Source organism: Zootoca vivipara, chromosome 9 (genome assembly GCF_963506605.1).
Source record: "Zootoca vivipara chromosome 9, rZooViv1.1, whole genome shotgun sequence".
Lineage (NCBI taxonomy): Eukaryota > Metazoa > Chordata > Lepidosauria > Squamata > Lacertidae > Zootoca > Zootoca vivipara.
Window position 1 is genome coordinate 3645438 of NC_083284.1, and position 27757 is coordinate 3673194.

Below are 27757 nucleotides of genomic sequence, written 5' to 3' on the forward strand. Positions count from 1 at the left end.
GGGGGTCCTTAGTTCATAACTGCGAAGTTCTCCCTTTTTTAAAGGGAAATTCCCTTATGCTGAATAGGCTTCCTCGCGAGAAAAGGGAAAACTTGGCAGCTATGCCTTAGTTCAGTGTTTCTCAACCTTTTTTGGGCCACGGCACACTTGTTCTATGAAAAAAAATCCCGCGGCACACCAACTCTGTGCCGCCCTATATTTAGTTTAGTTTGGAGGGGAGACGTAATCATTACACACACAGGTGCAAAAAGTGCATGGTGTAAAAGTTGGAGTTTAATGGCAAAAGACTGTTGAGGGGTTCCTTTGCGGGTCTGTTCTGCATTATGTCCTTGGCGGAGCCACTCACCGCCTTCTCCCCATGCGCGCAGCCCCAGCGGCGGAGTTTCTGCAGGGGAAGGGAACAAACGACGGACCGACCTCCGATCGGTCCCTGTCTGTGTGGGCTGGGGCTTCTTGGTGAGGCTCCCTTTTGAGGCTCCCACATGCGGCTCCGGAGCCGCAGGTTGCTGACCCCTGGGCTAGCAAGAAGAGCACCTCACCTTCTGCAGGACTCCTTGCCGAAGAGGCCGCTCACTCCCGCGCCGACCAAAAAACTCCCGGGCGCCGCCAGCAAGAGGAGCGAGAGCGAGACAAACAGCCGCGGTGGTGGCTGTTGAGAGCTGCGCTCGCCCCGCCCCCGTCGTGACCCGGCCGGCTTGCTTTCCGGCGGGTCAGCGCCCCTAATGGCGGCCGCCAGTCACGTGACAGGGCAGAAAATCGCCCTTCTCGTCGCCAGCGTCTCCCGGCACACCAACCAGCGTCCCGCGGCACAGTACTGTGCCGCGGAACAGCGGTTGAGAAACGCTGCCTTAGTTATTCTCCTGATTTTGTTAAGTAAAGTTTTGCTCTGGGTTGGAGTAACTGGCTGGTGGGGGGAGGGGAGAGGTGAAGAGGCGCTTCGTCCCGCACTGGGCTCACTTGCTCCCAACTCCCAGACACATGGATTTGATTGTTGCCGAGGGATAAAAGCAACCTCTCCTCCTCCTCCACTGTTTGCTCTGATTTATTGGAAGCGGGAAGGGCGGGGGACTGAGGGGGAGGGGGCACTTTGATTAACATTCCATGAGTGTTCAGGATGCGTATTGCCAAAGCAAAGGGCAAAGGCAGGTGTGGGGTGGGGAGCCGGAGGGCGGCTTGACTTTATCTTGGCGAAAAGCCAAGCTGCCCTCCCGCTCCCCACCCCACCTTTGCCTGTTGCTTTGGCTCTACCTCTACCCCACCCCCATTGGGACGCTCACGCGGGCGACATGCCACGCCCCCCCTCCAGGTGCCAAAGCCCCCAGGTCCGCCACTGATTATGGGATGTGGAAAGTCTTTTTTCTTATTTGATTTGTTTTGTTTTGTTGTGTTTTATGATGGGCGTAAAGCCGAATAAACATATTCGCGTTTTTTCTTAATGCCAACTTCATGACTTATGGAGAACTCATGCGACCGGTTTTCAAATGCTACATTTGTCCTAAGATATTCTTTCTCCACTCCACACCCTGCCCACATTATGCGATTGTAGGGAAAGAATAGAGAACAACAATCCACAATCAGAGACAGCGATCAAAATGACAACCTAAAATGGCAAGGGCGGGTAAGTTGTTGCTGCTCTTTCCCCTCTTCCTTCTCACAGGCATGTGGGTCACTTTGTCTCTGGCGGCAGCTTCTCCCTGAGGAGAGGTGGCGGTGGCTTCCTTCTGCCCCATTGCCTCTCAAGGGAGGGATATGCTAGTAGAATGCTAAGCTGGAGCTTCTCTGCTCCCATTTGGGCCCCCAGAGGAAGCAGATTCTTTAAGGCAAACAGGGCACTTCCCCACCAACATTGGGCTGCCTTCAACCAGCCCCACCTACCTGCCTCCCTTCCTGTTACAGCCAGTCCAGGGGGTGACACTGGAGTTCCAGTGTCACCCTGGTAGAACTCCTCAGGGAGGGGGGATGTCATGGACTGGCTGGGTGCAGAGAGGAGGCAGGAGGTACCAACTAGTGAACTCCCAAGGGAACAAGGCTCAGTGCCCAGGAGGTTGGTGATGGGATGACGATGAGTGGTCAGAGGGAGAAGAGGGAGCAGACTGGGAGGAGGAGGTATTGAAAGCTGGAGAAGCAACAAGGTTTAGTGAGCAGGAAGATGCTGTGGCAGAGAGCGGTCCAGAATCAGGGGCAGAATCAGAGGCAACTGGAGGTGGCCTGGGGAAACCCTATGATGCTGAAGGTGGTGGGGGAGGGAAAGCGGGGCTGGAGAGGATCAGGCAGTGATAACCCTGCTCTTCCTGGGCAGCAGCGAGCAGCATGTTCCTCAGGGGCCCAGGTCTGCGACCACTTTCAGCTGTTCATAGGCTGCCACCTTAGGCGATGTCCTCCTCAGGGCCAATGAGCAGGCTGACCCGGGTTTAAAAGGTATTTTGTTACATATGTTACTTTCATGGTATTGTTTAGGTATTGCTGATTGCGGCTCCATATTGATAAGCATGTATACATTGGGCTTTCATTGCTCTTTTTCAGACAAAAAGGGGAAAGGGGGAAGGAACCGCCCACAACGTAAAAAGCCCGAAACTGCTGCCAAGAATGCGCCAGCAAAACCAGAAGCCAAGGGTCTGTATGCTCCATAGCACATGGAAGGAAATTCCAATGGGGCACCATAAGAAAAATAATTGCGGGGGGTAGGGAGGCATAGATGGGAGAAAGTGTATTTATAGGTGAGTGAGTGCCCCCCCCAAAAAAAATTGATTAAGAGAGAAAATTAACCAAATTCATATTACAGTATGGGAATATGAGGTAGCGTATCTACACAAACATTTCCTTGACATTTAACATTTTTCATAAAATCATAGAGTTGGAAGGAACCCCAAGGGTCATCTAGTCCAACTCACTGCAATGCTGGAATCTCAGCTAAAGCATCCATGACAGATGGCTATTGAGCTTCTGCTTTAAAAACTGCCTTGCCTACAGCTTGTTGTAATCATTAACAGGAAGAAAAGGAATGAGGTTCACTGCCTTGAGGTCCTTGGAAAAAGGTCACACAGAATCACAGAATAAAAAAAAATCCTTCCAGTAGCACCTTAGAGACCAACTAAGTTTGTCATGCATGCACACAAAAGCTCATACCAATGACAAACTTCTTTGGTCTCTAAGGTGCTACTGGAAGGATTTTCTTTTATTTTGTTTCAACTACAGCAGACCAACACGGCTACCTACCTTTAACTAGAACAGAATCACAGAGTCATAGAGTCGGAAGGGACCCCAAGGATCTTCTAGTCCAGGCACGTCCAACAGGTAGATTGTGATCTACCAGTAGATCACTGGATGTCTGTGGTAGATCACTGGTAGATCACTGGCTCCCCCCAAAGCAGCTCAACAACTTTGGCTCCCCTAAAAAATGCTCAACATTTTAGCCCCAAAACAGGGCTTTCCTGCCTCAGAAAATCTCAACAACTTTGACCTGAACCCCTAAAAAATGGGGCATTCCTCCCTAAAAAAAACTTAACAACTTTGACCTGAACACCCCAAAAGGGGGTAGATCGCTGCCAGTTTTTAACTCTGTGAGTAGATCACAGTCTCTTCGCAGTTGGCCACCCCTGTTAGTCCAACCCCATTGCATTGACTGTGCCCATCGCTTCCCTGTGGGGTGGTAATAGTGGGATTTTCTGTCCTCTTGTCCTCTAAGGTAAGACCGGCGATCTTTGGAAACGGGGAGTAACGTGGGCCAACTCCCCTGTGGGTAAAGCTGCCGCCGCATGCTGTGCCACAGTCCTCTTCCTCGGCACAGTTGCATTGGTCACAGTGTGTAAGTTTAACTCTTCTAGCAAAGGGAACCCCCCCCCCCAATCACTGGTTTAACTTCAGTGTAAAGAACCCTTGAAAAAAGAAAGAGAGAAAAAAGAATGGCATCTAGAAGGAGCCCCTTTTCTTCCCTTTGATTTCAGTGAACGAGATGAGAGTCCAATTCCCCCCCCCTCTCTCTCTCTCACACACACACACACTGATTTCAATGGCATTGCAGAGTTGCCCTTGAACAGCTCAGAGACGTTTAGCGACTAACTAGGCCAGAGGTTGGCGAGGTTTACATTGCCTGGGCCGGTTCACTCCAGCAGAGATCCCTCCATGGACCCGCGATTTCTGGCGTCTGTATCTGCTATTTCAGGTGTCTGCACAGACGCGATTTCCGCCACTGCGGAAGCGAGTCCCCGTGCGCTGCACTGCTCCGGTTTAGCGCAGCGCACGGGGACTCGCCGAGCGGGTGGCTCAGTTCAGAGGTGGCTCGTGGGCCGGCTAAACGACCCCCGCGGGCCGCTTTTGGCCCATGGGCCTTAGGTTGCCTACCCCTGAACTAGGCAGATGTACATTCATGTTGCAATCAGCAGTGATACCACCTGTCCCTAGAAAAACGGGATTGCCCCTGTTTTAGACGAAAGAGTCCCCTGTCCTGTTCGAACTTCAAACGGGAAGCCTTTTCCCCCATATTTGAGCTCAGCCAGCCCCAAATTGCATTGCCATTGGTGTGACTGACGAGGAGCCTGGCCCAGCATGAACAGCAACAGGCAGAAGGGAGAAGGAGCAACCTCTCCCTCCCTTACCCCCCCCCTCCTTCCTTCCCTCTGGCTGGTGCTCTTCCTCAGCCACTGCCCACCAGTCTAGCATGGTACAATTCCACCACAGCTTGGCCCCCTTTGCCGCCCCGACCTGACCTCTCCTCCTCCTTCCACCTGCTCCGCACGCAAACCCCTTCAGGTATACAGGGCCAAGGTATACACAGGGTAGAGCCACACTTCCAGCTGGCATAAAACTAGTGCATTGGAATGCCCACTCTTCCATTCCCCCTTTCTTTTTAGATGTTCTCAATTATAAAAAGCATACGCAAAAGTTAGAAGCAGAGCAGAGGATTCGCGATTTTGCTAATACCTACTACCCAAAGTGGAACAGTCTGAATGGTAAGCAATGTGTTTTGGTCATAGTTTTCAGAAAGCTTCTTTCTCTGTGTGTGTCTCCCCAACATTGCTTAGGGTCTTTTCGCCCAGTAATTTTTCCAAAAATGTTTATACACCACCGTATCATAAAAATATAGCACAGTGGTTCACAACAATACAGTGGTACCTCTGGTTAAGAACTTAATTTGTTCTGAATGTATGTCTGAATGTATGGTTTTTGTTTTTTGCTTGTTTGTGTTTTCTTTATTATTATTATTACCGGTATTATTATTATTATTATTATTATATGAATTTGTACGTTATTATTTTGTATGTTATATTATTATTTATATATGATTTTGTATGTTATTTTTATGTTATTATTGTTTGGTGTGTTTGCAAATTTTAATTCTAATTCTAATAAAGTTTGTTTGTTTGTTTATTTATTTATTTATTTTAAGAACTTAATTCGTTCTAGAGGTCCGTTCTTAACCTGAAACTGTTCTTAACCTGAAGCACCACTTTAGCTAATGGGGCCTCCTGCTGCCACCGCGCCACCGGAGCACGATTTCTGTTCTCACCCTGAAGCAAAGTTCTTAACCCGAGGTACTATTTCTGGGTTAGCAGAGTCTGCAACCTGAAGCGTTTGTAACCTGAAGCGTTTGTAACCCGAGGTACCACTGTATAAGTATATTCCAATTGCTCAGCTGGAAGAAAAGCTGCAGGGGAAAGGGGGTGGGTGGATTGACAGTGAAATGTGACAGTGTTAGAGATATTTTTTTAAAGGTTCCTAGGCTGGATGTGTCCCTCACAGAAACCCAAAAGAAAGGGTTGGAGGCTCCAAGTGAAAAGAAAGGACTTTACTGAATGAGGGAGTCCATCGGGTCGGCCTCCTAAAAATTCTGAGGGAGACTGTGAAATGATCTTCACAAGCATCTACTCTTGCACACTTACAACCTAGACACGTGATTACAAATAACCAACCAAATAATTATAGCACACTTCCCATAGCAATTGCAACCCACAGTTGTCATTCTAAACCAACCAGACATCCTCAGGCTCTTCCAATCAGCTCTTCCAATCAGTGGTGGAGCTTCATGCTCTGGCACCAGGGGGCGGAGAGCAAGCGGGGGCGGGGCTGGCGCGCATCCTGGGGTCGGGGCATGCTGCTTGCGGGAGTGTGGTGCCCAACGCGGGCGGGGGGGGCAGCTGCGATGGCAACCCACGGGGATCGTGCAGCCAGGGGCGCTGCGCTCCCCCCGCACCCCTCTTCCTCAGACAGTGCAGATCAGCCCACCGCTTATAATGAGAATATAAGAGCCAGGGGCATACCCAGGATCAAAATTAGGGGGGTAAGGGGCGGGGCCACGGCCCGGGAGGGGAGGGGAGGGGCCACAGTGGGGCAAGGCAAGTGGGGGTGGTGGCTAACAGATTGAGGTTGAATCATGACAAGACAGAAGTACTGTTTGGAGGCGCAGGTCAATTCTGTGTCCAGGGCAGCTGTCTATCAGCTCCATCTGGTACGCAGGCTGAGACCTTACCTGCCTGCAGACTGTCTCGCCAGAGCGGTGCATGCTCTAGTTATCTCTCGCTTGGACTACTGCAATGCGCTCTACGTGGGGCTACCTTTGAAGGTGACCCGGAAACTGCATTTAATCCAGAATGCAGCAGCTAGACTGGTGACTGGGAGTGGCCGCCAAGACCACATAACACCGGTCCTAAGAGACCTACATTGGCTCCCAGTACGTTTCCGAGCACAATTCAAAGTGTTGGTGCTGACCTTTAAAGCCCTAAACGGCCTCGGTCCTGTATACCTGAAGGAGCGTCTGCACTCCCATCATTCAGCCCAGACACTGAGATCCAGCGCCGAGGGCCTTCTGGCGGTTTCCTCACTGCGACAAGCAAAGCTACAGGGAACCAGGCAGAGGGCCTTTTCGGTAGTGGCGCCCGCCCTGTGGAACGCCCTCCCATCAGATATCAAAGGGAATAACAACTACCTGACATTTAGAAAACACCTAAAGGCAGCCCTGTTTAGGGAAGTTTTTAATCTGTGATATTTCAATGTATTTTGGTATTTGTTGGAAGCCGCCCAGAGTGGCGGGGAAAACCCGGCCAGATGGGCGGGGTATAAATAATAAATAATAATACCACCAGCACCATCGAGTTACAAAGCTGGCAAGTGCTTAAAGAAGAAGGCGCAATGCTCTGGCAGGGTGCGAGAGCTCTCCCGCCTCCTTCCCAAAGCACCCTGTCAGAGCATCACATCTTCTTCCCCAGGCATGCACCTCCAGATGGTTGAGAAGTCAGGTGCCGTCCTGGCGTCTGGGCATCTTCACTTGGTTGCAAATGGTGTAAAATGTGCCCAGCGCCTGGCTGATTTCTAACACTGCTCTGCCTCCACAGTCGGAGGCAGCAATGCTTCTGAATCCCAGTTGCTGGAAGCCACAGGAGGGGGGAGTTCTCTTCTGCTCGGATCCTGCTTGCAAGTTTCCCACTGTTGGCCACTGTGAAAACAGGATGCTGGACTAGGTGGGCTGAAGCTTCCCAGGCTTTGGGAAGGAGGTGCAAGGCCCCTGCCCTGATTTTTCTCAGCATATGCAAATGTGCCTGATGCTCCCCTGCATGGCAGAATGTAGGGGGATGATTTGAAATAGATGTAGATTGTGATTTAAGATCTTGACCTGGATTCTTGTAAATCTTTTAGATTATGGGAAATTTGCAATGGTTGTGAACTTATCGGACTATTTTGTCAATTTGACTCTGCTAAACGATGAACTGCAACTTGAAATTGGTAAGTAATGCTGAGACCATCGTGCTGAAGAATCAGAGTGGAAAAGGTCACTTTTCTACATGGCTCTTGAATGTATGAGAGTGGACTGCTTGGGGTAGGCCAAGCACAGCTGGTAAAAGGCACTTTCAGCTATGAAGGCTGTTCCTCTAGAGACAAAGCTCAATCCAGAAGCACCTCCAGTTGCATACCTGCTCCTTTAGAAGGATTGCAACTCCACCCAGGACAGGCAGTTGTACCGATTTCGTGGCCAAGTGAACTACTCCCACACAGTTCTGTTGTATTCCCAGGATTCATGCTTGGCTTATTTCCTCTCATCCATTTCATCTCTGTGTCCAGGCACCAGTCAAAGGCTTGTGTAGCTTCTGCTGATTCACATGTTATTGAGAAATAGAGCTGAGTTTCATCAGTGTTCTGATGGCACCTTTCCCCAAAACTCCAAATGGCCACTCCCAGCAGCTTCATATAAACATTGAATAATATTGGGGTTAAAATAGTGCCCTGTGACTCTCAATAGTGTTCTCGGTGGCATGGAGTGCTTTCTGTCAGCTTCGGCTGGTAGCCCAGCTGCATCCCTATCTGGACAGAGATAGCCTGACTACTCCCTGGAGCCCCTAGGTTGGATTGCTGCAATGTGTTATACTTGGGACTGCCTCTGAAGACTGTTTAGAAACTTCAGCTGGTGCAAAATGCAGTGGCCGTTCACTAGAACAAGACGGTTTGAGCATGTAACACCAATCCTGGCACAACTGCATTGGCTAGTGAGTAGTTTCCGAGCCCAATTCAAAGTGTTGGTGTTGACTTATAAAGCCTTACATGGCTCAGGACATCAATAGGATTGCCTCGCCCCATGCAAACTGACCCGGACCCTGAGCTTGTCTTCTGAGGCCTTTATGTCCTCCCATCCCAGAGGTGTGTGAAGGGTGGCAACAAGAAAACATGCCTTTTCTGTGGTGGCTCCCCAGAGTGGCTCACCTGGTGCCATCATTACATGCCTTTAGGTGCCAGGCAACAACATTCCTTTAGGTGCCAGACAACAACCCAGGCCTATGGCTGTTAAATAATCTGTGGCTCATGAAAGTGTGGGTTAGAGGACTGTTGTTATTATGATTGTTTTATTATTAGGCTGTCTGTCACTATGCTTTAAATTATGTTTTTATCACCGACTAGCTGACCCGGCCACGCGTTGCTGTGGTTCTTTCCTGTGATCCCCACCCCACCCTGTCACAATCCATGACGTATCCTGCCCCTCCACCCTGGCTCATTCCCGTGTTTCCGTAGGATACCCTTCCCTCTGTTGTCCCTGGGGAGTGTTGGCCCCTCCCCCCTGTATTTCCATACCTTGGCCCCCACCCTTCGAAAAGGAACTGTTAGGTTTTGGGTTCTATTTCCCAGCATGCACTTTTGTCTGAACCCTCTGTTGTTCCTGGGGAGTGTTGGCCCCTACCCCTGGTATCTTCCTACATTGGCCCCTATCCTTGGAGAAGGAGCTGTCAGTTTCTGGGTTCCATTTCCCAGTATTTACTTTTGTCTGAGCCCTCTGTTGTCCCCTCCCCCCTGTATTTCCATACATTGGCCCCTGCGCACACATCGTGAACATTTCTATGTATTTAGATTAAGGATCGGGGGTGATGATGTGCCCTGGGACCCAGAGAACTACTTAAAGAATCCCAACCCAGGGAGGGGGGGTCAAATAGCGAAGCCCCATAGCCCCGTAGCAACAGACAGGCCCTGACAGAAGGAGGGGGGTCATATGGGCCACTTGGCGCGGGCCTCCGAATCTAAAGGGGGCCTTGGTCAGCATATTCACAATCATTAAAATGAAAAAAGTAGCAAAAGGGTTAAAAACAGGGCCACATTATCTACCTGGCCCGGGCCCTGTAAGGGCTTGGCAACAGAAGGCGCGTTCTGAAGCACCCGAGTTGTTCAGTTCCATAAAAAAAACCCAGGAAGTAGCATGGGGAAGGTAGGGAATTGGGGTGGGGTGTGTGCACTGCAAATATCTGAGGACTTAAACTGGGGAGAGAAAGTGAATGGTTGTTATATATATATATATGACATATATATATATAAGACACAGAGGCTTACAATCAGTTGTTTCTCCTAAAATAAGACATACCCATAAAATAAGACATATTTATTTTTGTCTTGTGGATTTTTTGGGGGTAGTGGTGCTAAATTGTAAAGTAAAACCCCCTTGCAGTGTAGGGGCCTACATAAATCAAAGGCCGTGCTGCGCCCTGTGGCAACCCCCCCCCCAGGCAGGCCCCGACCTCCACTTGGCAATGTTGGTTCTTTGGTGGGTTTTTTGGGGGGGGTAGTGGTGCTAAATGGTAAAGTAAAAACCCCTTGCCGTGCCCCCAAGTGCGTTGCTGTGGGTCGCCCCCCCCTGGGCCTGTCAGGGGCCTAAAACAAAGGCCTAGATAATGGCCGCCTTGGTGTGTTTCAGTTGCTTGGTTGATGATGATGTCATTTGTTTTGTGGGTGTGGCTTAGATTTCACAGGAAGGGAGCGGGTGTGCTGTGGGAGGAATTCCACTTGAGGGCGCTGTTTGAGTTGGTGGAAAACCAGGTCTGTACCTGTGCAGGTGTGTGATTTGAGGGATTTTTGCCCCCAACAACGTGCGGGGAATGGCCTGGATCGTTGTGTCAAAATTTCAGGACGATCGGTCAAGCGGTTACGGAGAAAAGTGGAACCTGGATTTTCATGATTTTTACATTTTTATATATATAGATGTTCTGTAATGTGTTTTTAATGTTGTACGCTGCCCTGAGATCTTTTGATAAAGGGTGGTATATAAATTGAATAAATAATATAAATAAATAAAAATAACCACCAGGAGGGCAAAAAAGCCCTTGTTCAATGCTACTCTCTGTCACGGTCTGGTCGGCGGGCGTCAGGACCAGAGGCAAGATGGTGGTGAAGAAGCAGGGTCGAAGGCAGAGGCGAAGGTCCACGGGGCACGAAGCAAGGCGAAGGCAAAGCGAGGGTCCAGGAACAAGAAGCAAGGCGAAGGTCCACGGGGCAAGAGCAAGGCGAAGGCGAAGCAAGGGTCCAAGGAGCAAGGCGAAGGATCCAGGAACAAGAAGCAAGGCGAAGGTCCACGGGGCAGGAGCAAGGCGAAGGCGAGGCAGGGGTCCAAGAAGCACGGCAGCAACAAGGCAAGGGTCCAAGGAACAGGAGGCCAGATGCAACCAGGCAGGGATAGCGTTGCTGTGGCAAAGAGCTGAAGGGAAATGCTGGGCTTTTATCCCTCCCAGCTCCTGCCACCAGGTGCAGTGAGATCTCAAGTGGCCTCACCTGGGTGATTACTCCTTGCTTCTCCAGCACAAGCTGAGGACTTCACCTGTGTGGCCATGCCTTGCTTCTCCAGCACAAGTTGAGGCATGCCCCAGTCCTGCAAAGCACTACAGGCCTCAGAGCCTGACTCCTGCCCATACTCCTGACACTCTCTGGACCACTGCAGCACAGTGCGCCCCCCCCCATTCCCATTCCATGGAGCTGGCCCAGAAGGATCCCATGGGCAGTAGTATCAAAAGCCACAGAAAGATCAAGAAGAGGGAGCTAGGTTGTGCTCCCTTTGTCCTGCTCTCTTGCAGAGGTCATCCCTCAATGTAATTTTCCCATTCAGTCGCGCAAATGGGACTGAGAAACTCTCCTGGGGCTCTGCCATCCTCCCTGGGGTTTAGACAGTACTCACACGCCTGTAGACTGCTTCCCAGCTTCCCAGCTGCTGAGGTGGCTCCGTGAGGCATCTTCCAGCGAGTTCAAACTGCACAGTGCCTTTGGAAACTCAGCACATTGCAGGACTCAAGCTGCTTGTAGCTGCTGACTGCAGCTTCCTCCAACAGCATTCCAGTCCTGTCCATAAATCACTCTGGACTCTGGATCTCTTCACTTGCCGCTTCTCACGCACTCACCATAACCTGTTCATAAACTTTAATTAGTTTATGTTGTTGTAATTATAAAGGAGACTTGGACGAAGGCTGCCTCGTACGCTTCCAGCCTTTTGGTCCCCTGTAGCAGAGTTGTGCCGCGGCTGAGAAGCAACAGTGGATCATCAGAGTCGTAAATCAGGACTGCTGGAAAGGCTCTTTAAACTATGAGGTTTTTATTTACATTGGCCCTGGAGACTTAGCAGACATCCTTTCATCTCTGGGCAAAAATGAAACCGACTCAGCACACAGGCATGAGTAATTCAAAACATAGATAAGAGACAAAAGCAAAAAAACCATAGAGCTGAGAGCTAAGAGCTAAGAGCGAGCACATGTAGAAAGAAACTCCTCCTTTTATACAGTCTCGCACATGCCCATATACTCCCAACATGCTCAGTGTCAGAGCGTAACATCCTTTGTACAATTAACTCTTGCATACCAACAGCCCCCCCCCACAAGGTCTGAGGGACAGTGGATTGGCCCCCTGCTGAAAATGTTTGCTGACCCCTGCACTAGCACCTTGTCCACATCACAGACTCTGGCATTGGGTACTTCACCTGCAACTACAGCAACTGCAGAGTCAAGGTCACGCTGAAGCTGTGACATTATCCTCAATGTCTATAGTCACTTGGTCACAGTGGTTCCTCAGATTCTCCAAAGGTCCTTCCCCCACAGTGGGAGCCAATTACTTCTGAACCATCTAAAATAACTTCACTAGTCATCTACCAAAGAATGCAGTGCAAGCCACCCAATGTGCCTTCTTTGCGGTTTGCACTGCCCCGTGGTAGGCATGGTTACGTTCTCCAAGCAGTGTGTAGATGACTTCAGTGCAAGTCTAAATGGCCCTAAATGGCCTCGGCCACGTATACCTGAAGGAGCGTCTCCACCCACATCATTCAGCCCAGACACTGAGGTCCAGCACCAAGGGCCTTCTGGCAGTTCCCTCACTGTGAGAAGTGAAGCTACAGGGAACTAGGCAGCGAGCCTTCTTGGCAGTGGCGCCTGCCCTGTGGAACGGCCTCCCACCAGATGTTAAGGAGATGAATAACTATATAACATTTAGGAAACATCTGAAGGCAACCCTGTATAGGGAAGCTTTTAAGGTTTACTCTTTTACTATGTTTTTATATATGCTAGAAGCCGCCCAGAGTGGCTGGGGCAACCCAGTCAGATGCGTGGGGTACAAATGAAGAAGACGAAGTAGTCTTGAGCCACCTGTGGTCTAGTCTTCATCTGGCTCACTTCATAGCACAAAGCTCACCAGAATACCAAGGAGCCAGTCAGCTCCACAACACTGAAGAGGAGGCTTGGGAGTCATAATGGCAGCTGCCCAGTTCACCATGTCATTCCGTAGTGAAACCAGGGTCACGTTCTTAGAGGCAGGGATGCCTCTGAGGCCCAGTTGCTAAGAATCACAAGTGAGGAGAGCCCTGTTGTGCTCAGGTCCTGCTTGTGGGCTTCCCATGGAGGTATGTGGTTGGCTGCTGTGAAAGCAGGTTGCTGGACTAAAAAAAGGAAAGGGCCCACGACAGTTAAGTCCAGTCGCAAACGACTCTGGGTTTGCGGTGCTCATCTCACTTTACAGGCCGGGGGAGCCAGTGTTTGTCCGCAGACAGTTTTTCCAGGTCATGTGGCCAGCATGACTAAGCCGCCTCTGGTGCAACGGAACACCGAAACCAGAGCAGTGCATAGAAACACCGTTTACCTTCCTGTCAGAGCTGTACCTATTTATCTACTTGCACTTTTTGGCGTGCTTTCGAACTGCTAGGTTGGCAGGAACTGGGACCGAGGAATGGGAGCTCACCCCGTCGCGGGGATTTGAACAGCCGACCTTCTAATCGGCAAGCCCAAGAGGCTCAGTGATTTAGACCACAGTGCCTACATGGGCCCATTTTGTCCTGATCCTGCAGAGCTCTTCTCATGTACTTATAAGCTGCTACTTTATGAGAAAGTGTAATGAAATAGATGCATGTAATTCATTTTGAGTTTATAATGTGTTTATTTTTAGAAGTAAAGCACCAGAAAAATCTGCACAGACCTACTACACACTAAATCTCCTTTTGTTTTGCTCTTTTTCTGTGGTTCATGTATTTCTGGCTTGGATCAAAGATGATGTTCGGCAGAAGCTTAATTCAGGATGGAAGGTCTTTAGATGGAACATCTATTTGTTTTCCAATGACAAAGTATCATGGGCAGCTGCTGTGAATAGATGTCAGGAGGTTAATACCAATCTGGCTTCCATTTCAACCAAGGAAGAGCAGGTGAGCTGAACACATACAAATTAGGAATAATCTTCCACAGGCTAATGGTTTCATTTTTTTATTTTCCCTTTAAACCATTTCTGTACTGCTTAATATATAAAATATCTCTAAATAGGGTAGAGCAGATTAAAAACACAAATATTACAAAAGTATAAAATCAAACCATTGATCATACAACACTAATAAAAATACACTGATATCAGAACTGGAATTTTGGTAACCCTTTATCTCCACTGAACACCTCTTAGTCTAATGACTCTCTCGGGAGTATACCCACCCACCCTGGCTCTCACCCAGGACCCAAACAAACTCACAGGTGACCCCAACATATCTCCCAACAAGGAAGGTCCCCTGAGCCTGCTGGCCTCACCCTGGCCTCTCACTCTAGGGTTTATGGGCAGGAATCAAGGTCTGATGGAGCTTCCTCAGGCTGCCCACTACTGTGTCCCATTGATCAGCTCCACTGTACATATGAGTTTTATTCCTTTTCGGTGCCTACAAAGGTCATCTGCAGCCAGGGATGCCAGACAATTTCAGTTCTCTCCACTTTTGGTGGTGCCTATTTTACACTCTAGGACTCATGAATGGATTGGAACATACATATGCAGACTGGCATGTCTACAACCCATAAGAACATAAGAGGAGCCTGCTGGATCAGGCCAATGGCCCATCTAGTCCAGTATCCTGCTGTCATACTGGCCAAAGAGATGCCTGTGGGAAACCCGCGAGTGGGAACCAAGCACAAAAGCACTCTTCCCCTCCTGCATTCTCCAGCAACTGGCATTCAGAAGCATTGCTACCAATCCACGCAAAGTCTGACAACAAAACATTGCAGCACTTATTGATGGGCTTGAGTAATTTACACTATTACATAATTACGTAAGTTATGTCCTCATTACATTATTCCACTCCATTTGTTGTTGTTTAGTCATTTAGTCGTGTCCGACTCTTCGTGATCCCATGGACCAGAGCACGCCAGGCACTCCTGTCTTCCACTGCCTCCCACAGTTTAGTCAGACTCATGTTGGTAGCTTCGAGAACACTGTCCAACCATCTCGTCCTCTGTCGTCCCCTTCTCCTGGTGCCCTCAATCTTTCCCAACATCAGGCTCTTTTCCAAGGATTCTTCTCTTCTCATGAGGTGGCCAAAGTATTGGAGCCTCAGCTTCACGATCTGTCCTTCCAGTGAGCACTCAGGGCTGATTTCCTTCAGAATGGAGAGGTTTGATCTTCTTGCAGTCCATGGGACTCTCAAGAGTCTTCTCCAGCACCATAATTCATAATTCACACCATTTATTTCAGTGCAAATGAAATGTAAATCTGTTGGGGGAAATGTAATCAAATATATTTTGTTTCCAGATTGAAATAAACAGCAGCAGCAATTACTTATCATATTTGGATTGAATCATGGATATTTTTCAGATCTTTTGTAAGGTTTTTTTGTTACATTTTTGAGATTTTACATTCCTGGGATTTATGCTTATAATTTTGTACTTTGTATGTTTTTATTGTTGTAAGCTGCTTTGAGACCTAGATGGTGAACAGTGGGATTTTTTGGGGGGAAATAACTACCTAATAAATTTTCAAGCTATACATGGGACAAATAAGTAAACAGCAGCAATTTCTGCCCCTGTTTCCAGCAGAATTCTCTAACATTCCTAAACATGACAATTTTGTTTATAGCCCTACATGCCCAGTAAAGACTTTCTGGGTTTTTTTTTATAATTGAAAAAAGCTTTATTTCGTTTTTAAAAAGACATACATAAACGTACAAAAGAAAACAGAACACAAAAATAAAAATACACATAGACATACTAAACCAAAAATAACATCATACTCAAATCATAACTACTGGTCTGCAATTATTCTTTACCTTTATTTACACACGCCTTCTTCCTTTAGTTTCCTTAAAAAAAAAAAAACTCATGTGCCTTTTATATATCTGCCAAGAGATTGGTTTTTTCTATCTGCCTTTTTTGATATTGTTTAAGTGGGCTCCAATTTTCCCCCAAGCTCTCCTCCTTTATACCTTTTGCTCTGCCCGCTCTTATTGATAGATTTTGATACATTATCTTTTCCACCCAATCTTCTTTTTTTGGTATTCTTTCACTTTTCCAATTTGTTGCGACAAGTAGTCTGCCAGCCGCTGTCGCATGCATAACTAAACATCTGTCCTTTGCCTTTGTTTCTTTGCTTAATAAACCTAACAAAAACATTTCAGCCTCTTTTTTGAAAGGATATTTTAAGATTTTTTTCAGTTCATTGTATATATCGTCCCAATTTTTTTTTTTTTTACATTGCCACCAGATGTGTATTTGTGTTCCCAGTTCTTCTTGGCATCTCCAACATGTGCTACTTACTCCTTTATACATTTTATTAGAAGGGAAGGGAAGATATATTAAAAATTTATATGAATTGATATTAGAATGGGAAACCAAAGACGAACTGACGAAAGATACAATGATCAAATGGGCTAAAGATTTTGGGAGGGATATTACAATTGACAGATGGGAGAATTTGTGGGAAAGGGATCTAAAATATGTAGCAAATTACGATTTAAAAAAAAATTTCCTAAAAATTCAATATAGATGGTATATGACACCCACCAAATTACCAGTAAGGACTTTCTGAGTCTGATTTGTTCTGTTCTGTTGAAGCTCTATGTAGATACAGAAGTTAAGAATCAGAAAGGCACTTTTTGGATTGGCCTCAAGAAGAACCCAAAAAAACCTCGTGGTCTCGGATGGGTTAGTGGTGAAGATGTTAAAGTAACGTGAGTTTATGAACAAAATTTCCTTATCTCCTGCATTGTATTCCTTTTCCTTTTCCTTTTGTTTTTAAACAAGAGCTCCTGGTACTCTTTGAATCTAGAATCCAGCACTGGTTTTGTTTTTCACAAGATATAGTCTTCCATTGTGAACATTTTTAACTTACTGCCCAGTCACATCAGAAACACTCCAAAAGGACACAAACTAATACTTGGTATTTGGAAATGTTTGATAGGGGGCACAGACATTGTTAGACCTGGATACATGGGACCCAGATGCTGAATTCTCAAGTCTCAGTGTCCCAAGTATCAATGAACCCCTGCAGGTCACTCTGAGAACACCATCTATATATATAAAAATGTAAAAATCTTGAAAGTGTCGGCTGAACTTTTCTCCGTAACCGCTTGACTGATCGTCCTGAAATTTTGACACAACGATCCAGGCCACTCCCTGAGCGTTGGTGGAAAAGAAAATCCTTCAAATCTCACACCTGGGTCGATATAAACCTGGTTTTCCACCAAGTCAAACAGCGCCCTCAAGTGGCGGTATTCCCTCAGCTCCTCCTCCTACACCCCCTCCCTCCCCATAGAGTCTACGCTACACCTACAAAATAATGATGTCATCAACCAAGCAACTGAAACCCCCAAGGCGGCCATTACCAGACAACCCACAGAGTCAGGCCAGGGCCAAGGAATGGAGAGACAGGGCGGAGGCCTTGGGTCACATTTAATTACTAGCCCAAGCCAAGACCTCGCCTCTACTTTACAGCCTAAAGACTAGGCCTTGGCTCCATTTTACAGACTAGACCTCAGCTCTACAGCCCTTTAAATATTATCCCGAATGGAGCCCCGGGTGGGAGGTGGGGGGAGGAGGAGCCCAAATAGGTAATGGGCTGACGTGGGGGGGGAGCAACTGTCCAACAACCACCAAAACAGCCATTCCACCCCCAAAGCCAAAGCCCAAAGCCTCTCCTGGCGGCTGCATTAATAAACGTCTGACAGCATTAGGCAGTCGTTCATAATTTCTCCTAACATGCACTTGGGAGCAGAGCGAGGGGTTTTCGCTTTATAATTTAGTGGGCGTTGTGTCACATGCGAGCCTCTGGCGGCCATTTTAAGTAAGGGCAGTAGTGCCCCTTTTAACCTAGGCTTTCTATACTATGACTGATTGCAAGCCTCTGCATCTTTTTTTTTAAAAAAAAAACCATGCACATTCTCTCCCCAGTTTAAGTCCTCAGATATTTGCAGTGCCCAATCTTCCCCCCTCGATTTACAATCCCCTACCTTCCCCTTGCCATTTCCTGGGTTTTTTATGGAACTGAACAACTCGGGTGCTTCATAACGTGCCTTCTGTTGACAGGCCCTTGCAGGGCCAGACAGAGGCCCGGCCCAGGTAGATAAGATAATGTATCCCTGTTTTTAACCCTTTTGTTACTTTTTTCATTTTACTGATTGTGAATATGCAAACCGAGGCCCCCTCTAGATTCAGAGGCCCGCGCCAAGTGGCCCATATGACCCCCCTCCTTCTGTCTGGGCCTGTCTGTTGCTACGGGGCTATGGGGCTTCACTATTTGACCCCCCCTCGGAATTTTTTAAGTAGTTCTCTGCGTCCCAGGGCACATCATCACCCCCCATCCTTAATCTAAATATATAGAAATGTTCAGGCTGCATGTGCAGGGGCCAATGTATGGAGATACAGGGGGGAGGGGACAACATAGGGCTCAGACAAAAGTAAATACTGGGAAATTGAACCCAGAAACTGACAGTTCCTTTCTTCAAGGGTGGGGGCCAAGGTATGGAGATACATGGGGGAGGGCCCAACACTCCCCAGGGACAACAGAAGGCTCAGACAAAAGTGCATGCTGGGAAATATAACCTAGAAGCTGACAGGGGGCAGGATACGTCATGGATCGGGACAGGGTGGGGTGGGGATCACAGGAAAGAACCACAGCAACGCGTGGCCAGGTCAGCTAGTAGAATCATAGAATCTTAGACTTGGAAGGAACCCCGAGGGTCTTCTGGTCCAACCTTCTGCAATGCAGGAATCTCAACTAAAGCATCCATGACAGGTAGTCATTCAACCTCTGCTTAAAAATCTCCAAGGAAGGAGAGTCCACCACCTCTTGAGGGAGGCCTTTCCACTGTCCAACAGCTTTTACTGTCAGAAAGTTCTGACAGTACTTTTTTGGAAACTCATTTTTCTGTGGCTGCTCTTAAGCAGATGAAAGCAGAGTAAACAAAGTCTCTCAAGAGAAAAATAGAAGCTTTGATGGAAAAAATAGATTAAACATGGACAAGATAAAAAAGAACGGTCAATAGAATGAGGAATTAAAGTAAACCAGAGATGATTGAAATGGAAAATGGGATCAGAAATGACATAGAGGATCTAGATGAAACTATGTCAAAACTAGAAGGAACATCTGATGAAATGGAAGAACCCACTATACAAATGTACGGAGAAATGAAGCTATAAATGGAAAGATGGAGAGATATCTGGGTAATCTGACATCAGTGGGATTGAGAAAAAAAGAGTTCTACAAGGACTCAGCTATCCAGCTGAAAATAAAACGTTTTGAATGTGTTGTGAAGTGCAATATACAAATATAACACAAGAGGGAGACTAAGCTATGCAAAATTCAATGTATTTTCCAAAATGTTATTTTAAAGCATTTTCACAGCGTTTTTTTTAATATGTGTGTAGATTCCACCCATTGTAGTGATCCCAGGGGATAAAGTATTAAATCCCTGGCATTCTTTTTTTGGAAAAAGAATGGAAGAAACACAAATGGAAATGGAAGACATAAGACTGGAAAAAACATAGTAAATACAACAGGAAGTGGAAAGTGAAGATACAGAACTGAGTGTGAACTAATGGATATGGAATATTGTCTCAATGTATGTTCATAGCGGACAGACTGTTATACATTCAGAGAGGGAAAGATTTACCCTTATTTAATATGGAGGCATGGTTGCTGAAATTGTCAGAGGCAAAGTTGATACATTTAATTATAGAAAAATTATTGACATTTATAAATATTATTAATCAGGAACCCTTTTGGACTTTTGTGTGAAAAGAAAGTTGAGCATGCAATATTTGGATTTGAAGATTGGAAAAATACCAGTTTATAGAAACTAGAAAAGTTGGGTGTTGTTGTCATGGAACATATATTTTGAATACCATATTTTTTGCTCCATAATATGCACTTTTTTCCTCCCAAAAAAGGGAGGGGAAAAGTCTGTGCGTCCTATGGAGCGAATGCAAGAGCCAGAGCCAGAGCCAGAGCCGCGCGCAGTGGGAATCCTGCTCTTGGGCTGCTTCCTTCCTCCCTTCTCTCTTCCCTCCCTCCCTCTCTTTCTTTCTCTCTTTCACCCCTCCCTCCCTCTCTTTCTCTCTCTCATCCCTTCTTTCTTTCCTTCCTTCCCTCCTTCCTTCCCTCTCTCTTCCCCCCTCACCCCTTCCTTCCTTGTCTCTCTTTCTTTCTCTCTCTCACCCCTCCCTCCCTCCCTTCCCTCCCTCTTCCAACTAGAATAAAATATGGGGGGGCAGGTAAGCCCCACCTCATATACCGTATCAGCCTTTCTCAACCTGTGGGTCCCCAGATGTTGTTGAACTACAACTCCCATCGCCCCTAGCTAGCAAGGCCAGAGCTCAGGGATGATGGGAGTTGTAGTCCAACAACATCTGGGAACCCACAGGTTGAGAACCGCTGCAATTGATCTCAAGACAAAGTGCATGCACACTACCCCGTGTTTCTCCGAAAATAATTCTTTTTTATTATTATTATAACGTTATTGAAATTAAAATAAGTACACAAGCACACAAAAAGATACAAAGAAAACAAACATGAAAAGAAAAAAGAAAAGAAAAGAAAAGAAATAATAGTAATAATGAATCACAGTTCAAATAATAAATAAGTTAAATCATAACATAAAAATTCATATCGAAACTTAAATCACATCAGAAATAAAAGCAAATCTATGTTCAAATGTATAAGTTCAGATGTAAATAAACCCAATTATTAATTCCTATATCTTCTTGTGGTACTTATATTTCGTCAGCAATAAGTTCACAATCTGTAATTTCCTATATACTCAATATATTCATATATGTTCACACTTCACATGTAGACCGACTTCCACTTATCCTTTTCCCGGGTTAACAGCTTCATATCCTTTTGCATTGTTTCTTTTATTGTTCAAATTACACTCTATGCGAGGTGTTAGAAGCAAATCCAAGTTGTTATCATGGGGCACTGCTTTTTGAGGTATTCTCCAAATTTTCTCCAATTTTGGGCCAAATTTTCCCAACTCCCTCCCCTTATTACTTTTGTTAATCTATCCAGTTCTATATATCCTAATAATTTTTCCTGCCATTCTTTAATATTGGGAGTTTCTTCCTTTTTCCAATATTGTGCCAATAGAATTCTTGCGGCTGCTGTCGCATATAAGCATAAATTTTTATCTTGTTTTTTAATATCCTCCCCTAACATTCCTAATAGGAAAAATTATGGACTTTTTAAAATATTATTTTTACATATCTTTTTCAATTCCTTCAATATTGCATTCCAAAATACTTTAACTTTATCACAGTGCCACCATATGTGTACAAATGTCCCTACCTCTCTCTTACATCTCCAACAGAGATTGTCTTTTGTTCTATACATTTTATTTATTTTTACTGGCGTGAGGTACCACTTGTAAAACATTTTAACCATGTTTTCCTTAATCGCCTCTGACGCCGTAAATCTCCACAAATTCTTCCAAAGCTTTTCCCAGCACTCCATTTGGATGGGTTTCCCCAGATCTATCACCCATTTGGTCATCGTCTCCTTTACAGTTTCATCCTTTAATTCCCATTCCAATAACACCTTGTACATCTTGTTTATGATTTTCCGGTCCCCTTGCAATAGATTAATTTCTAATAGGGTGGGTTCAATCTGGAAGCCCTTTTTAGAGTAATCCTCCTTAAATCTACTATTTATTTGGTGGTACTGCAACCACCCTGATAAATATTGTTTTATTTCTTCATATTTTTTGAGTCCAAATTTACCTTCCTTTTCTTCCAATAGGTCTGCGTACCTCCCCCATTTTCCATCTGAATTTACCTTCTTAATTGTGATTATTTCAATTGGCGATGCCCATTTCTGCATTTTTGGTTCCAGCAATCGTCTATAACATTCCCAGGTCTTTAAAAGGGATTTTTTGATTAGATGATTGTTGAACCCTTTGTGTATTCTTACCTTCCCGTCCACTAAATAGGCATGCCAGCTAAATTTGTTATCAATTCCTTCAAGGTCTAATAGTTCGTGATTTTTTAGGGTAATCCAGTCCTTCAACCATAAAAAACTTGCCGCATCATGATACAGTTTGAGATTCGGCAAGGCTAGTCCCCCTCTTTCTTTTGAATCTGTTAATAATTTGTACTTTATTCTAGCTACTTTGTTACTCCAAATAAATTTTATCAAATCAGTCTTCCATTGTTTGAAGATACTATTCCCCGTGCCCAATATCGGTAGCATCTGAAACAAGAAAAGCATTCGCGGCAAGACGTTCATTTTTACTGCAGCCACTTTACCTAATAATGTCAAATTTAATTTATTCCAATTTTCCAAATCCCTCTTTACTTCTTTCCAAACCTTTGTATAATTATCTTTTACCAAATTATTTGTGTTGTTTGTTATCCATATTCCCAGATATTTAGTTTTCTTTACCACCTCTAAACCTGTTATTTCTTTAATTGCCTGTTTTCCTCTTTTGACATATTCTTGGTTAACAAATTTGTCTTTTTCATATTTATATCAAATCCTGCTAAATCACCAAATTCTCTAATTTTCTCAATGGTTCTTGGGATGCTTTCAAATGGGTCTTCCACAGTAACTATGACGTCGTCCGCAAACGCTTTAACCTTGTGTATGTCTTTTCCAATTTTTATGCCCTTTATCTTAGTTTCTTCCCTTAGGATTTTCAATAAAAATTCCAAACATAAAATGAATAATAATGGGGATAGCGGACACCCTTGCCTGGTCCCTCTCTGTATTTGGATTCCTCCTGTTATCTCACTATTTATTATTAATTTAGCACTCTGTGATTTATAAATTGCCCCTATTCCTTTTATGACTTTCTCTCCAAATCCTAAAGTTGTAATGCAGCTCTTCATAAAGGTCCATGAAATTTTGTCAAAAGCTTTCTCCGCATCCAGCATCAAAAATGCTACCTTTTTGTTAAACCTCAAACCTAAATGCTCTAAGATGTTAATGATATTCCTGATGTTGTTATACATAAATCTGTTTGGGAGAAATCCTGCTTGATCTTTGTTTATCATGTTGTTCAAAACTTTTTTTCATTCTGTTGGCTATTAGATCTGCAAAAATTTTATAATCATTATTTAATAATGAAATAGGGTGAACCATGGGCGTAGGCAGGGGGGGCAGGAGGGGGCAGCTGCCCCCCCCTAGAAGCAAAAAAATTAATGTATTTTACAGACCATAACCAGCACTTTTCCCCTCCAAAAACTGAAGTGGAAAAGGCTTTGCTTTAGCAAGAGCAGCTAAGTCTCCGCTTGCTCGGGGGGGGGGGGGGGACACAGCAGTAACAAAAACACATCAAATAAATAAAGCAAAGTGGCTACCAGTAGTTAAGCAGTTAAGACAATGGAGCATATATCCCCAGGCAAGATTGGATAGTTGACCATTTCACCCTATTGTTCTTAAGTGGGACTTGTTAATGAGCATTCAGGAGCATTAAGAGTTCTATTGGCGATTTAATGAGGGTGCAGACTCAGAGGATTCAATTTGACTAAGGTGGCTCTGCAAGGCTAAAAGGAAGTGAATAAGAAAGGGGGGGCTGTAGCTTTGACAGACACAGTGATGTTTATAAAAAGCATTGGTGTTCCAGTCTGCCCCTCCTCCTGCATCTGTATACTGTAAATCAGGGGTGGCCACCTCCCAAGAGACTCTGATCTACTCAGAGTTTAAAACTGGGGGTGATCTACCCCCTTTTGGGGGGTTCAGGTCAAAGCTGTTGAGTTTTTTTTAAAAGGAAGGGAAGCCCTGTTTTGGGGGGTTTAGGTCAAACTTGTTGAGCTTCTTTTAGGAGGGAGGGAGGCCCATTTTTGTTTAGGGCTTCAGGTCATAGTTCATTTTTTTTGAGGGAGGAGGAAAATTTTGGGTGAGCTTTTTTTAGGGGTGCCAGTGACCTACCAGTGATCTACCACAGACATCCAGTGATCTACTGGTAGATCACAATCTACCTGTTGGACGTGCCTGCTGTAAATCAAGCAGAGAGAAAGCTGCTTACAAGGCTCCTGTACATGCAGAGTTCCAGCATCACAGCGTCACCCAGAGGCACCCACAAATATGAGTTATCCCTCTCTCTATTTCTTCCTTCCTTCCCTCCCTCTTCCATCCTTAATAAAATACGGGGGGGGCAGATAAGCCCCACATAGAAAGCCCATCAACATGGGGGGATGACTCTTTCAAATACGGTATTTACCAGTAATTGGGGGGGGGGAGGCACCTAGGCCTCTAGGAGTTGGCTGCTATGCCTAGGAGTAGGACAATTCAAGAAAGCAGAACGATGCATATGGTATGGTAATATATCAATAGAATCGTAGAATTGTAGTCGGAAGGGACCACAAGGGTCATCTAGTCCAACCCGCTGCAATGCAGGATTTTTTTCCTAAGGTGGGGCTTGAACCATGGTTGAAATATTATGCTGATATGCAGCAACGCCTCGGAGCTGTCGTAGCTGCGGCCATGCCTTGCCCCGCCCTCGCCCGCCCTTCCACCCCCTCTCGCCTGCCCGACCCTCCTGTCCTCTTGCTGCAGAGTTCCAGCATCACAGCGTCATGAAGAGACACCCACAAATATGAGTTATCTCTCTATTTCTTCCTTCCTTCCCTCCCTCTTCCATCCTTAATAAAATACGGGAGGGCAGATAAGCCCCACATAGAAAGCCCATCAACATGGGGGGATGACTCTTTCAAATACGGTATTTACCAGTAATTGGGGGGGGGGCACCTAGGCCTCTAGGAGTTGGATGCTATGCCTAGGAGTAGGACAATTCAAGAAAGAAGAATGATGCATATGCTATGGTAATATATCAATAGAATCATAGAATTGTAGTCAGAAGGGACCACAAGGGTCATCTAGTCCAACCCCCTGCAATGCAGGATTTTTTTCCTAAGGTGGGGCTTGAACCATGGTTGAAATATTATGCTGATATGCAGCAACGCCTCGGAGCCGTCGTGGCTGCGGCCGTGTCTTGTCTCGCCCTCGCCCGCCCTGCCACCCCCTCTCGCCTGCCCGACCCTCCCGTCCTCTCCAGCCAAGCAGGGTAGCCGCCAACGCTACCAGCCCCAGAAGCACAAGGTGGCCGCTGCTGCCACCGCCACGATGTCATCAGGCCCGTTGGCCCTTTAGCCCCGCCCACTTTGTGGCCCCTCCCCTTCTGTGCCTTGGCCCCGCCCCTGAACGACCATGGCTTGCCCCCCCCTAGTTTTGATCCTGGCTACGCCCTTGGGGTGAACATTTTGTATCTGGTTTTTATCCGAATTCTGCTTTGGGATGAGTGCTATGTACGCTTCCTCCCATGTTTTGGGGATTATTCCTCTTTCTAAAATTTCATTCATTAATCTATGTAAGGGTTCAATCAATACGTTTACAATTTTTTTATAAAACATCGCCGAAATTCCGTCTGTCCCTGGTGATTTCCCGGGTTTCATTCTTTTGATTGTTTCCTGTATCTCATCCTTTGTTATCGGTTCATTTAGGAATTTCACTTTCCCCTCATCAATTTTTGGTATGTCAGTTTTCTTAATATAATCCACAATTTTGGTTTGATTTGGCTTCTCTTCCTTATATAGATTAGCATAATATTGTACAAAGTGTCTTGCAATTTCTTTGGGGTCTTCTATTATTCTACCCTCCTTTATTATTTTATCTATCATCCTTTCTTTTTGTTTGTTTTTAAGCTGCCAGGCTAAATATTTTCCTGCCTTGTTAGAATGTTCAAAACTTTTTTGTTTCAGGTATCTTATTCTCTTTTCTATTTCATCATCTAAAATCTCCGAAAATAATTCATCGTCTTATATTTATTTTTCCTCAAAAAAAAACCACACTATGGCTTATTTTCAGGGGATGTCTTGGTTTTTTTCCCTCCTCCTGCCGCAGCGGGTATTGCTGCTGCGCCTATCACTATGTCTTATTTTCGGGGTATGGCTTATATTCATTGAATGCTTAAAAATCCTGCTATGGCTTATTTTATGACTACGTCTTAAAATAGGAGAAACAGGGTATATGAATGACAATGCCCATCAACATGGGGGGGGGACTTCCTCAAAGATTTAATGGGGGGGCAAAGGCACCTAGGCCTCTAGGAGTTGGCTGCTATGCCTATGACAATTCAAGAAAGCAAAAAAAAAATTTGTTTTCCTCCTCTAAAAACTAGGTGCATCCTTGGTCAGGTGCGTCTTATGGAGCGAAAAATATGGAAATTCATTTTATGTAACTGACAGAGAATCAGAAGCACATTTTCTTTTTTCTTATTTTGTTGTATAAAAAACCAATACAAATTTACTGCAAACTGGGGAGGGTCAAAAATGCCACAGAAGACAGATTCAGAATTCAAAATAATTTTAAGAGATTGGAAAACTGGGACCAAACTAACAAAATGAATTTTCATAGGGACAAATATAAGGCTCTACACATAGCTAAGAAAAACCAGATGCACAAATGTAAGGTGGGGGATTCCTGGCTTACCAGTAGTATGTACATAGGAGACGGATCTAGGGATCTTGGTGGACCAGAAGCTTCACATGAGTCAACAGTATGATGCAGCAGCAAAAGAAACTAACTCTCTTCTAGGATGCACCAACAGAACTATGGTGTCCAAATCAAGGAAAATAATAGCTCCATTCTATTCTGCCTTGGTTACACGCAACTGGAGTATTGTGTCCAGTTCTGGGCACCAGAATTTAAGAAGGATGTTGACAAGCTGGAACATGTGCAGAGGGTAGCAATCAAGATGTCTGGAAACCAAACCTTATGAGGAACAGCTGAGGAACCTGGGTGTGTTACGCCTGGTAAAGAGGAGGAGGAGAGGACATATGATAGCCTTCTTCAACATCATATGGTGGTGGACTCCCCTTCCTTGGAGGTTTTTAAGCAGGGGATGGCTGACTCTCTGTAATAGATGCTTTAGTAGAGATTTTAGTAGAGATTTCTGCATTGCAGGATATTGGACTAAATTACCCCTGGGGTCAATTCCAACTCTAGAATGCTATGATTCACTGGATTTATTTCCTTTCCAGACATGGGACATCTCCTTTTCCATCAGAAGTCCCTGACATCCCTGACAGGGAGGCTGCCTTCTCTGTGGCGCCAGCCTAAGTTATTGGCAATCACCCAGGACTTCTTGGAAGACCCAATAGTATTTTTGGCTTCACCTCCTACATGAGGGCAGACTGGCAGCCCTCTTTTTGTGTTTATCTATTTAACTCATGGCCAGTGGAAGTGATGATATTCCAGCTGAACTATTTAAAATTAAAAGACAATGCTGTTAAGGTGCTACACTCAATACGCCAGCAAGTTTGGAAGTTTGGAAAAAGTTTGCAAGTTTGGAAAGCTCAGCAGTGGCCAGAGGATTGGATAAGATCAGTCTACATCCCAATCCCAAAGAAGGGCAGTGCCAAAGAATGCTCCAACTACCGCACTATATTCTATATTCTACCAACTATATCCTATATTCTACCAACTATATTCCCTGCAGCCAAAGATGGAGAAGCTCTATACAGTCAGCAAAAACAAGACCTGGAGCTGACTGTAACTCAGATCATCAGCTTCTTATAGCAAGAAAGTAGGAAAAACAATCTGAATCAAATCCCTTATGAATACACAGTGGAAGTGAGGAACAGGTTTAAGGATTTAGATTTGGTGGACAGAGTGCCTGAAGAACTATGGATGGAGACTCGTAACATTATACAGGAGGCAGCAACGAAAACCATCCCAAGGAAAAGGAAATGCAAGAAAGCAAAATGGCTGTCCAATGAGGCCTTACAAATAGCGGAGGAGAGGAGGCAAGCAA

The 27757-nt window shown here is 45.5% G+C and overlaps 1 protein-coding gene and 1 long non-coding RNA gene across 4 annotated transcripts in view; one reads left to right on the forward strand and one right to left on the reverse strand.

The window, feature by feature from the left end:
- LOC118081874 (uncharacterized) overlaps positions 1-11870 on the reverse strand; it is a 35144-nt gene extending 23274 nt beyond the window's left edge. The window contains exon 1 of the long non-coding RNA XR_009558107.1: positions 11414-11870. This is a non-coding gene — a long non-coding RNA (uncharacterized LOC118081874). The remainder of the gene's footprint in view (positions 1-11413) is intronic.
- LOC118081859 (aggrecan core protein-like) overlaps positions 1323-27757 on the forward strand; it is a 29770-nt gene continuing 3335 nt past the window's right edge. The window contains exons 1-7 of one of the 3 annotated variants that reach the window (XM_035108404.2): positions 1323-1618; positions 2524-2613; positions 3686-3805; positions 4851-4949; positions 7630-7716; positions 13758-13909; positions 16566-16681. In XM_035108404.2, coding sequence (XP_034964295.2) covers positions 1606-1618; positions 2524-2613; positions 3686-3805; positions 4851-4949; positions 7630-7716; positions 13758-13909; positions 16566-16681 — 677 coding nt within the window. In that variant the 5' untranslated portion in view covers positions 1323-1605. The remainder of the gene's footprint in view (positions 1619-2523; positions 2614-3685; positions 3806-4850; positions 4950-7629; positions 7717-13757; positions 13910-16565; positions 16682-27757) is intronic. The other 2 variants (XM_060278320.1, XM_060278321.1) reach the window with 2 other exon arrangements.